This window comes from Monopterus albus, unplaced genomic scaffold (assembly GCF_001952655.1).
Source record: "Monopterus albus unplaced genomic scaffold, M_albus_1.0 scaffold88.1, whole genome shotgun sequence".
Lineage (NCBI taxonomy): Eukaryota > Metazoa > Chordata > Actinopteri > Synbranchiformes > Synbranchidae > Monopterus > Monopterus albus.
The window spans coordinates 1,298,893-1,311,698 of NW_018127968.1; the positions used below are offsets into that span (position 1 = coordinate 1,298,893).

Genomic DNA, 12,806 nt, shown 5'->3' on the forward strand with positions numbered 1-12,806 from the left:
TTAAATTGAAACCCTGGCTATTTGCTGTCAATAATAAAAGAATCACATATGGGGAATTGCCAGGTGATGATTAGGAGAACATTAGGAGAAGCCTGTGCGATGTCCTGCATGTCCCTTTATTACTGCAAGGGATGTGATTAGCTGCTCACTAAATTCCTCCTCTGATTGGCTATGGTGCAGCCTAATGAGCTCCACTGTCTGTCCTGGATGGAGGGACCCCACATTGTTTGCGGTTTCAAGTGTGAGTTTCAGATGATGACCGAGCTTAGGAGAAGACGTAAATAGACAGGCAGGCTCCCTCACCGCTCTATTTGCCAGCTTTCCAAACGCAGTCTTGGCCCTGAGATGACAGCAGTAATAGATGGTTTGTTCCGAGGATCTATGATGTTGTTTGTTCGGTGTAAAATTAGACTGATTTAACAGTTTGAAGATATTGCCATATTATTCTAAGGCAAGACAAATTTATTTCTATAGCATCTTTCAAGACCGAGGCATTTCATACTGCTTTATTTGAGACATAAACACACAGCAGAGTAAGATTTGCAGTGTTGTTACACTGCTAAGATCTGAGTGAATAGCTCCAACTTTAATTTACAATAGTGGTAAATAGAAAAGTTGTAAGTGAGAGTTGGAGCAGACCTCATGTTCTCTGGGAGCTTGTTCCAAATATGTGGTGCAAATATTGAACACTGCCCATATGCCTAGTTCTGAAAAATCTAAAAACCAGAGCAATTTGTCCAGCCTTTACAATTGTTTGATTTTATTCTGTAATTGCAGTCATTGGTTGGATTTTACACATGTAATAGTAGTACCAGTATTAGGGGCATATTACCATCAGTAGACCAGGGGAAAGTTCATTTCTAAATAATGAACATTACTTAATACATCATTATAGGTTTTACTGTCAGTGTGACTTTTAAAAAATTCTATTTAATCGCCCTTTGCCTTAATCATATAAATTTTTGAAAAGTCTGTAATTATTACAATTGTGCTTTGCTCCCATCCAGATTCCGTGTTACAGTATCTGCTGTCAAGCTAGAAGGAGACCCACACACAGCGTCATCGTTCTTGTTTTGAGTGATGGCATCATTAGGACAGTGTGATTGGAAATGCAACAGCAACTTCTGGCTCTAGAGTGTTAAAGGTAAAGCAAGTCATCAGCTAGAGAAAAAAAAGGAGGAGACCATCCCTTTTGGCTGGTATTGGATTCCCTTCCTCTGTAGTGATGTAGTATCCCCAGTAAAAAGGGCACTGAGTAGCTTTGTTTAGCCCGCGCCCATCTAATCCCTGTTTGGCTGGTGAAGGGCTTTTGAGAGAACAAGGGAGGGAAAGGAAACATGCAGCAGCCCCCTTAAGGAGCCATGGCCCCCACTCTCAGAAATCCCAAGAAACTTCACACCTCCCTGTAGGAACTATAAATAGGCTCCATCTGTCCCTGCAGGCTCAGTTACAGCCTCGTTCCTTTTGGCACAGTTGGAGGGTAAGGAAGGAAGCACTCTGGGTTTGAAAAGAGGGAGGTGGTGGACAGAACCAGAGTTCAAAATCTACTGTCTAATCGTTACAGTTGACTGATTGGGCAACCTCTGCCCCACGTGTTGTGGCAAAGAAAGTTCATCAGTGCTGTTTCTCATTTCCTTCTCTACAGCAGCCCTCATGATGCTCCACAACGCCAGTGATCTGGGAGCCTCTGCCATCTTTGGAATTTGACACCACATTGAGCTCTTTTTTTTTTCTTTACAAATTCTTTACATTTTATTAAGCATGCTTGGAATAACAGTACTCTTAAGTAAATCAGTTCCTTTCTTGGTGGAATCTTCACTGCACAACTCAGTTTCAGGGCTGATATTTTAGTCCTAGTTTTGGTAACATGGATGACATTTCTTCTGTTTAGTAAGAGTTTGCATTGGGATCCAAGTTAAAAATACTGTGAAGTGGAGGGTGACTCTAAGAGATGCAGAGTAATAAGCAGGCATCTGTGATTCAGGGCACATCGTCATTCCTGAGAGAGGACAGTTATAGCGCCTGTCCTGAAGCAGACCTGGAGGTGATATTATGAAATGCAATGGCAAAGCTACTGTAGGGGGTGAGGAGGTAACACAGATAAGACAGATCCAAACATATTAGCTTGCTAAATAAATCTGCCATGAACTGTCACGATTCAAAAAAGCTTCAGCTGATGAAGTTGACTAAGGCCTAAACATTTGCTGCCTGCAGCATGGCTCTCTTGGCTGCAAAATTCCTCCTGAATATTCATGCAAATTAAAATCATTTATGGCTAATGATATCACTTTATTTGAATAAACCCCATATGTTCGATTCTATTTTGTACTCCTGGTTATTGTATCCCACTAGTGTTTACCTGTGCTTAGACATTTCCAGTTTCTCAGTAGTTGCCAATGATGATTCACTTGATCTTATAACCATCCAGCACAAAGTAAGATCCATAATAATGTTGTAAACATTTTGTGGGGAGACAGATGCTGTCTAACTTAAAACCTTTTTGTATAAAAGGTAGCATACAGAAGGTGATATTAGCCTACACAGCTACCCATATTTGTGCTAAAATTAGTTTCTACCACTATGTATTGATAAGCAATTAAGGATATGGCTTAATTACATTAAAGGAAAAATGAAAGCCTATGATTGCTTGAAAAAAAATATATGTTGGCCAACTGGAAGACCAGGCTGCCAAAAAAAGAACACAGGTCAAGTAAGAAATATCAACAGCTCTGACAGCTGTCAGTAACAGTCTTGGTCCCAACTAGGATATTTATGGATCAGTATTGTTTGAACTTTGAAGAGGTTACTAACTAGTCACCTTGCATATCTTAAAGCTACACCATGTGATTTTTTTTTTCCAAAACTTTTTGTTGTAGAACTATTCACCAAAGTGTGTCTTAAAGTGAACAGGTGCTGCTGAAGCCTCCTGTAACCCAGACTTATTGAACAGCACTGGCAGCAATGCAGAGATATTAGCTTCTAAAAGCTTTTGAATAGGATTGATCCATCTCACCAGTCAGACATTTTTTTTCTGCTTGATCATTAAGTTTTGTTACATTCTCAACTATTGTAATTTCAAAACAACACATATCTGAAGAGCTGGGCAGAGTGTGGCGGAGCGTAGCAGACTGTAGTAGAGCATAGTGGAGCGGGGAGAGGGAGTGCTGGGCGGAGCAGAGTGGATTGATTTGGAGTTTCATGTTAGTGCTACCTTAAGTTAAGTCTCCATATTGTAGCTTTAAGCAATGTGTTCCCTTTTGAGTAAGAATAGTAGCCCTCATACTAATATTAGCTTCATTCTTTCATCCCTTTCTCACTCAGCCTTACATCCATTAAAAATGGGTGTTACAGAGGTACAGCACCTACACTAGCCATGCTAGCAGCTTGTCTCAAAGGATACTGGTGGGCTTTTTGGCCAGTCCTCCACATCGATTCAGATTAAAATAGACTACTCTTGGTACAAATGTTCATGGTGCCCAGTAAACAACTTTTGATGATTTAGTGATGACTTTTGATCTAACACCATTCTCTTGTGTTGCCTCTAGCACCATCATGAGGTTGAAATTTCAGATTTTAAGTGAGATGTCTCAGCAACTCTTGGATGTAATCAAATCTGGCACACAAATTCATGTTCCCCTCAGGATGAACTGCAACGGTTTTGGATATTTGTTGACTTTTCACCAACTAAAATTTCTAGTTTGTCCAATACTTTAATTTATGACTCTGCAAAATCAGCAGCAGTTGTACTTTGAATTTCATGTTTATTATCAATTCCTAGCATGCTAACATGCAAAATTATATTGGTGGACATAGTAAACATAATTCTTTTTAAATAAAATTGTTTTCATTTTCACTGTGAGCATGTACTGTATGCTAATATTAGCATTTAGCTCAAAACATAGCTACTGTAAGTACATCTCCAAAGAGTTGTTTTCTTTCCTGTGTGTATTTCCTGGAGAAAAGTATTTTACTTGGCAAATAATGAGTTCTAAACATAATCCTTACGGTAGACTTAAGAACTGTAGGTGACCTTGTTAATCTACCAAAAAGTGTCCTAAATTACCTGACTTCACTCTACTGTGCATAAAACTATACTAACTGAATAGGCAATGAGTGTCATCAGATTTGAAACTTGTACAAAACGTTAACACTGGACTTCTGCATGGTGACATTTCAGCTGTTAAATGCTACTATGGCTTATCACAGAAGCAAGGCAAAAGTAGTGTTATAAGTCATGGCTTGTCTTAGATGTTGTTTCTGTACTAAGCAGGACCAGTAATGCAGGATTTAATATGGTGCCACCACTGTGGTAGACTGGCTATGCTTCTATAGCTCATTGTGCACAAAGGAATATTCTCCTTTCTTCATTATTTTATTTTATCCTGTATTTAATGAGGAAGGTCCCATTGAGATACAAAATCTTTTCTTCCAGGGAGTCCTGGCCAAGGTGGGTGCATTGAAAACTGCATTTCTGATAAGAGATGTAGCAAGGCATCTCCTTGAATGACATGTCTTTGATAATGCTGGTAACCCCAACCCAAAATGGTCTTCAGACATCAACAGGAAATTACAGCCTCTCTCTTATAACATTTTTTAAAGTTAAATTCTGCTTCCTCTTTCCTCGCTGTGAATCTGAGTGATTGTTAGATACCAGTGGTGGTCACCTAAAATCATTACTGAAACTGATCTTCATGCGGCATGTGTCACTGCCATGCCCTGTACTGTACAGCTGAAACCCCCTTCCCCCTTCAAAAGGTCTTACCTCACATCTTCAATAGCCTATGACTTATGCAAAAGTGCTTGACATTGATCATTTATCTTTATCATTTACTAATGTGATGTATCAGTAACAGTATATAAAGCTTTTTAGAAAATTGTTTGCATAAAGAACAAACTGTCTGAAAAGTAATTTTTGTATTTGTCATGGAATCTTAATTGCAACACTGGATTGCAAAATAGACTTAATCACAATCTCTTTTTTTCTTTACCCAAGGTGACCTGCCACCATGTCTTATGCTGTTTATGCTGTTGAATCCATTAAGATTTTATAGTGGATCTCAGATTTGACTGCAGCACAGGTGCAGGGACCGGGGCAGAGTTTCTATAGAGGGAGGGAGTGAAGGGAAGTCAGACTCGGAGAAGGTGCAGTCGGGTGCCAGCGGTGAGCCTAGATGACAGCTGAGGGACTGAGGCTTTCTCTGGCTTGCCCTCGTGGAGATGGGGGCAGTGAAAGCAAAGGGGGTTTGGGGGTGGAGGGAATTTATGCAGTTCCTCCGTCACCAGGTCCTTGGCATGGTGGTGGGGGTAGGGCTGCACCGATGGCACTAGGAGACAGATATAGACAAGGACTAAGGAGACAGAATTGCACTCTTAGCCTTGTCTGGGTTACTGGCATCAGCAGCTGAAAGCCCCACTGGATCTCCAGCTCCCTGTACTTTTACATCACACCTTCCCCTGGAGTGTTGATGACTGCTCTCCCCACACAGAGCCTCAAAATGTACACAGGCACTACACACTGTCAGTGACTAGAAATAAACAATGGCTCATTGTTAGATCTCGAAGACATCCATTCTGCTTCTTGCCCATCTAAAGGCTGGTCCTTACGATACAAGGCTGTCATTCTAAAAACTTGCACTTTATTTATTTCTTCTTTCACTCTTCACATCATTTGACACTGATACATATACTATACATTTGTTTCAGCACTTCACTGCAGACTTGATTATGCTTATACTGAATAAAATGTTCAACTAGTATGCTCCACCATTACATCAGTACATTTATATACATACAATATATAATATCAGTACTGTGCATCATTTTATAGGCATTTTTGTACACATTTTCTCCAAATTCAACCTGATAATATAGGCTAATTAAATTTATGGAAACTTTGGGACTTATACTAGAATTTAAAATAAAGTACAGTGAATGTTAGAGGGAGCCACAGATAACTCCAGCAGAACTCCAGTCACAGATCATTTAAACTTGATTTACTGATGTGGTTAATGATGTCTTATGATATACACTCTCAATGTGAGACTGGGTATTGGGCTTAAAAGATAAAGTTACATAAAGTAATCATATTAAAATAGTTTAAGGTAAACCAATTTCAGAGAGTCACAGACTGATACTACAGTGCTGATGGCATATGACCAGCATGTCTGACCATTCACTAAAACTTTAAATTCTGCTAGATAAAAGCTGAAGCTTTACGGAGTGCGTATAGTTTATAAACTCCACATTGGACCTGTTCTTCAGTAGAGAAACGCTCTCTCTCTCTCTCTCTCTCTCTCTCTCTCTCTTCAGTGCTCCATTCAGGTTCTAATGCTAGTAAAGTCTTTGCGACTGTAGTTGCAGATAAGTGTTGGTTATCCAAGAGAGTATTGAATCATCCTCAAGTAAATAAACTGTGCGTAACAGTGCGCAACGATGGACATACAAGTGGCCCCAAGTAACCTTCCACGTCGTTTACTATGTTTTCGTCTTCGATTGTATATGCATGTCATAAATACATTCCGGCCCACAGACCTTTATTCCATGTTTAGAGAGGACCCGTACCACCACCACCACCACCACCATCACACAGCCCTCCCACACGCTATCCAATCGTTACACGGGAAGAGCGCTGATGGGGGTCTAGAGGGAAAACAGCGCCATATATATACGGCCAAACGGTGATTTCTTGCTCCGAGTCCCCTCCACTTTGTGCTACACTCCTTGTGTTGTCACCCGAACCGGGAATTGTCTGTGCTTCAGCAACAAAGTAGCTCTACTATCAGCTGAAATGGCACCAAAGAAGGATGTTAAGGCGCCTGCCAAGAAGGCCGAACCTGCACCAGCTGCACCGGCACCGGCACCCGAGCCAGCCCCTGCTCCTAAAGCTGCACCCGCTGTCGACCTGTCCGCCATCAAGGTACAATGGCCGTGAAAGCATTAAGTGGTCTGCTTTGGGGAGGGGTGGAGATGGGATGATGACTGCTCAGGAAGACATGGGATTTAACTTTTACTCTCAGAGTTGCATAACAGAAGTAGACCTACTGCAGTGGTTCACGAAATGGAGAGGACTTTTTAAGGGGGCCCCAGGCAGAATAAGCAATGTTCCTTCACTTTTATTTCATACATTTGAAGGAAAGACCATGTGAGAGCAATAGAGGACTGCTGTGGCAACTTTGATTGCAGGTGTAAAATCATCTACAGCACAAACAATTCTTAATTGTTCAACTTTCAAATCCAAACAACAGATAATGGTAGAGGAGATCAAAAGCTGGATATTAAGTTTTATGCTCACTTAGCTTCACTTTTACATCACTGTCCAAATACATAAAATCTTAACCACAGTAGTCACATTTGTATGAATGGATACAGAGTTAAAAGTGAGCCAGGTTTGAATGAGTGCATTTAAAGTTGTGCAGAGGACTGAGGGGAATGACTAGAACCATGGATAGCTCACCAAGTTTAGATCACACCCACAGCTTTCCAGATTGGACTAACAGTGGTGACTAATGTGTCATGGCAATGCAGTGCACACCAAATGTGGACATGTTAATGTAGCTAAAGATGGACCTCTACAGATTGAGTGCTACCATGTGAAGGAGATTTTGGCAAAGAGACACGTTTTATTCTAGTGCAGATTGAATAGTCTAGATTAAGTGGGAAACACCTGAATATGATACTGTTTTTGTCTAAAAGTGGTTGTGTTGTTGATTACAATACTTGCATTTGTATGTTTTTTACTTACATGGCTGCTTTGTCTTGGTTTGTAGCTGACATTCACCCAAGACCAGGTTGAAGGTATGTAAACCTCATCTTACCTTTGCAACCACGTGTCACTCAACACACTCCAAAACGCTCAACTGATCTGTCTTAAATATCTCTTGGCCCGTTGTCTGGCAAATCAGAAAAGCCATCAACAACCACTGCATGCAAGACTAATATGTTTGAGATTATTAAAACAATACTTTGTCCTGCCCTTAAAAGTGAACATTAGCTCAAAGTCAACTTGCAATGGCGTTGCTAGTAAAAAATAAATAAATAAAAATCAAGTGTGTAATATATTAAAGCATAATCTAGTGATCGTCCAGTGATAAACATCTATATGCTTTTATTTCAAACAAACACTATCTGATTGTACTAGTTATTACCTTCAACTAGAGCAGGTAAAAGAAATTAGCAGGTCTCTGGATGAAAAGCATTTAGATTATATCACATATTAACCACACACCACTGACAAGGGTAAAGTGTCACAAATCAATTCAACAATACCTGCCTTTATATTGAGCTCAGATTGTTTATGGTCTGCTTGCTGGTGATATGAGACTGTTGGTCACAAGATCAGTGATAAGACACTATGTGCCAAGAGATCTGTTGAAGAAATACATGAGGTTTATTTAGCAGAATAGTGAAATGATAGCGTAGTGTCTGATAGAAAGAAACACCTGCATGCTATTGGTCCATGCTGGCCCTGGATTGGACTGCATGTTATGCTGCAGTCAGCACTCCCTACTTTTACTCAGCTCGCCCACAGAGGACCTTGCCTTTAAAAGGAGGGGCTCATATTCTCAGCTATGATTATAAATGCCAAGGTGGTCTTTTAAAAGAGCCCACAGGCCTTGCTGACAAAAAGAAAGAGAGAAGGAAGGAGACAGCTGAGACAGAAATAGACGAGTGACGGAGCTCGGCAGGAGTTAGTATATGCAGTCCACAATACCACAACCTATAGAGATGTCTTGTCCTTATTTCCCTTGTCAGTTTGCAGAGGAGCTGCCTCCACCTGCTGGCAGCTGTGCAACAGTCACAAAGTGCAAATTTCAAAACGCTGAGATATAAAACAAAACAGTTTTGTTAATTACCATTAAAAGTCAAAGTGCATTTTGAAGCTGGACGTGTTATCTATGTATACAATATACTTTTGTCTACTTTTAAATATATTCTGAACCAACACCCAGTCAGATTTGAACTGTGTACATTGTGGTTATGTGGCACGCACTATAACATTTAGCCTCCAGGGTGCTCCCACGTCAAAAGATTTTAATGAACTTACAAATCCTTGCCATTGTACATCACAGGTATTAATATGCGATTCAGCAAGAAAATAAAATGAATGAAATATTTTTCAAAAACATAAATATCAAACATGCACTGCTAAATCAAAGCTCTGAAATGTTAAAGGCTGCTTCACTACTAAACATCTCCACTGTTGGTTCCACTGTTATATTTAGAACTGCATATGCTCCAAGTGAACTCGGGTAAAGTACATTAATATAATAAATTCAATTAATTCTAAAAACACAAACTACACAAATATGAAAATACTAAAAACTGCACACTGACAACAAGTTTGTTTTAAACTTCTACAAGAGGTATCTTGGGAGCCAACAGTTAAAGTCATTATTATTTAATGAAATGACAGAATGAGTAGATACTGTATATTAAGGTGATGCCATCCTCTCTTCCTTCCACTCTACAGACTACAAAGAGGCCTTTGGTCTGTTTGACAGGGTCGGTGACAGCAAGGTGGCTTACAACCAGATCGCCGACCTCATGCGCGCTCTGGGCCAGAACCCCACCAACAAGGAGGTGAACAAACTCTTGGGCAACCTCTCTGCTGAAGGTAAGAGATATTTTTAGGGCATTTAGGTCATGATTTGTGTGGTGATTTTAGGGTTTAATAGGTTAACGTTTGGATGATTAGTGCAATTCATTACATTTAAATTTGATGATATAATGATATATAGGAGAAAGAAATGACCTGTAATTGCTTTTATAGATGGAATCAGTGATGCTCAATCAAATTAGTTGGTTTTCTTTCCTTTGAAATCAGTCAGCTCATTGAAAATAGGCGAATATTTACCCTGAAAATTTAGCATGTGCTGCCAGCTAGTGGTTGAAATTGTAACCCTGCAGTATTCACCATCCCACCCTGTGAAGTACGCCACTGAACTCTACTCACTATGCAATGCAACATCACAGTTGGGTGTGGTCACATGTGTCAAAGTCCATACCTGCACACCTCCTACTGGGATAGTTGGTGTGGCTGATTTGACCTATAGAGGTCAGTGCAACACTGCTTTTCCATCCATTTAAGGTTTATAATCCTTATACTGTGCACTCAATATTTAGTCAGGTTTTTAATCACATATGCTTTTAGTAAAATCATGGAAAAGCATTATTGTGCCTCTTATGTGGTCTGTCCAAGCGTAAGTTAGAGATAAATCTGCTTTGTGTAACCTTTAAATAAAATGGTATTAATGACTACCATGATATGTCACATTGTACTTGCTACAGCCAAATCAATAAAACACAGGATCATACATGAAAAACAATCAAAAATAAATAAATAAAACATGTATCTGTCTAAAATGACCTCACCGTGCTCAGTCACGAACCTTCAAAACCCATAGAGAATTTGTGACTGTAATAGAAATATGGAAAAACAAAAAGAGATGGAGGTTGTTTTGACAAAGATTCTGTCCATGTGGTGCCCGTGATCTCAGTCCCACCAGGCCCGTTCACCTCAGTATGTAACTGGCTGTCATTTCTGTCTCCGTATATGCAGAAATGGCCCACAAGAGGGTAGCATTTGAGGGTTTCCTGCCCATGCTCCAGTTCATCGTCAATAGCCCAAACAAGGCAGCATATGAGGACTATGTTGAGGGTCTGCGTGTCTTTGACAAGGAGGGCAACGGCACAGTGATGGGTACTGAACTCCGTATTGTCCTGCAAACACTGGGTGAGTCAGGCCAGGTTTGTTGGATATTTCTCTGTATATGTGTGTCGCTGTGTGTTATAAATATTGTGTTTTCTGCCTCCCCCTACAGGAGAGAAGATGAGTGAGGCTGAGGTTGATGTTCTCATGGCAGGACAGGAGGATGAGAATGGCTCTATCAACTACGAGGGTGAGCCACAAATTACAATGTTATGATGAGCAATATATGCTAAAATAACAATTTGTTATATTCTATGATACTAATTTTTCATGAAATTTTAAAGGGTAACTGCACTAGTTTAACATAAATATCAGTTTAGCTGGAGAGTACTACTCTGTGCACACTTGCTGTCTTCTTTGGCTCTGGAGCAGCACAGAATTTGAAAAGGGAAGATGCCACTGAGCATTATTGGAGTTTGATGAGTTCCCCATCTTTACTAAATCACTGGAATTACCAGTGAGGTGTCAATTTTCTACTTTCTACAGATATTACACTCGAGTGGATAGAGTATTTTGTATTTTATTACATTGTTGACAATGTCTCAGCTGTTTCATCTTATTTATAGCTCTGCATTTGAACATTCATGTCTAGCATTTGATTGACTTTATTGGAATACATACCTCATTCACTCATTTTCCCTCTCTTCTGTCCTTCTGTGTGCTGCTCTGGTCTTCATCTGCAGCCTTTGTCAAGCACATCATGTCTGTGTAAGGACCCTGCCACTGTGGTGGTGAGCATCGTGTATATGCAGACCCCATGGTGTCGCGACATCCACTCGCTGTTTCCTGTACTACTTGAGGAAGCAGGGGGAACAAAGGACTATGAGATGTCATTTCCTGAAACCTTTTGTTTTAAACTTTTTTTTCCTCTTATGTCCAAATGGTGCTTTTTTTCTCCTCTCCTCCTCCGGCTGTTCAGGAAGCTGTCCCGGCCTCCTACAAGATGTTCCTTTTCTCATCTTCACCTAAGCTCCCATCACATCGCTGTTTTTTTATCGCCATTGGTTTCCACAGTGGAACAGTGATGGAGGGGAAGGTGGAATAATGATGACCCCCCCCCCAAACTGTCACTTTACTGTCTGTCTGGCTGGTTGTCTATCTGTCAGTGAAGTGGCTGGGTTGGCCCAGGACTGGCCATCAAAATGAATTCACTCCTCACCCAACTTATCCCCAAGTCTTAACTTATTGTATCCTCTGCAATTTCACAATAAACTTTTCACAAACTCCCATTTTATTCCTGAATTTCTGACTCTATTTGCAGTCATGTGTATAATTATTCAGCCAGAAGCACATTAAAGGAATAATTTTGGAAAATAAGCTAATTCACTTTCTTGTTTAGAGTTGGAAGAGACATTTAATATCACTCTCTTCTCTGTCCATTAAATATGAAGCTCAGCTAGCAGTCACAACTTGTCATTTTTACATCATTTTTGTACAGGTTTAACAAATTAGATAGTGTTAAATAGTAGGAACATGTTAAGTAGTGAGCTTTAAAGGTGTTAACCTTTTCAACAAAGCTATGTTAGCAGGTGACTGGCTCTGGTTACATATTACAGAACAAAAGGAAATACATGCATTTTCCAAAATGTCTAACTACGGTTTTAACTGTGTGTCTCACCATCTGAAAAAAGACATTGCTGCATTATTAGTTTTTTCCTCTTTTTATTGTCATTAATTATTGTAATTGGTGTCATATCAACAAGAGAAAAACTGCATACATCTACTTGACATTTTCAATTGCTGTAGGGTGGAGCAGGAGGCGAGGACAGGGCCCACGGAGATGGGGAATGCAGAAAAAAACAGAAGCAACCATATGGTGAGGGCAGCACTTAGGTAGGAGGCAGGATATATCGCAGATGGAGTCAGAGAAAAGAAACTAGATAACACTTTTTTTCTTGGTCATGTTAAATTTCTTCATGAAGTGCCTTTTTAATGAATTTTCAAAAAAAAGATTTCTTCAATTTCTTCTCCCACATATTGCAACAAAACATCCAGGTATGGTAGCATCCATGGTAAAATGGCATGGAATTGGCACCAAACGCAAACACACACAGATTTCGGAGTAGCTGCATCTTCTGCTAAATCCCAGGTTTCAAAA

General features: G+C 40.0%; 1 protein-coding gene across 1 annotated transcript; it reads left to right on the forward strand.

Annotated features, from left to right (window-relative positions):
* The first annotated feature begins 6,384 nt into the window (after positions 1–6,384).
* myl1 (myosin, light chain 1, alkali; skeletal, fast) lies at positions 6,385–11,926 on the forward strand. The gene is made up of 6 exons (XM_020607683.1): positions 6,385–6,916; positions 7,767–7,794; positions 9,470–9,613; positions 10,559–10,732; positions 10,821–10,898; positions 11,392–11,926. Exons 1-6 carry the CDS (start codon positions 6,788–6,790, stop codon positions 11,418–11,420), a joined length of 582 nt encoding a protein of 193 aa, XP_020463339.1. The 5' UTR covers positions 6,385–6,787; the 3' UTR covers positions 11,421–11,926.
* Positions 11,927–12,806: the final 880 nt, after the last annotated feature.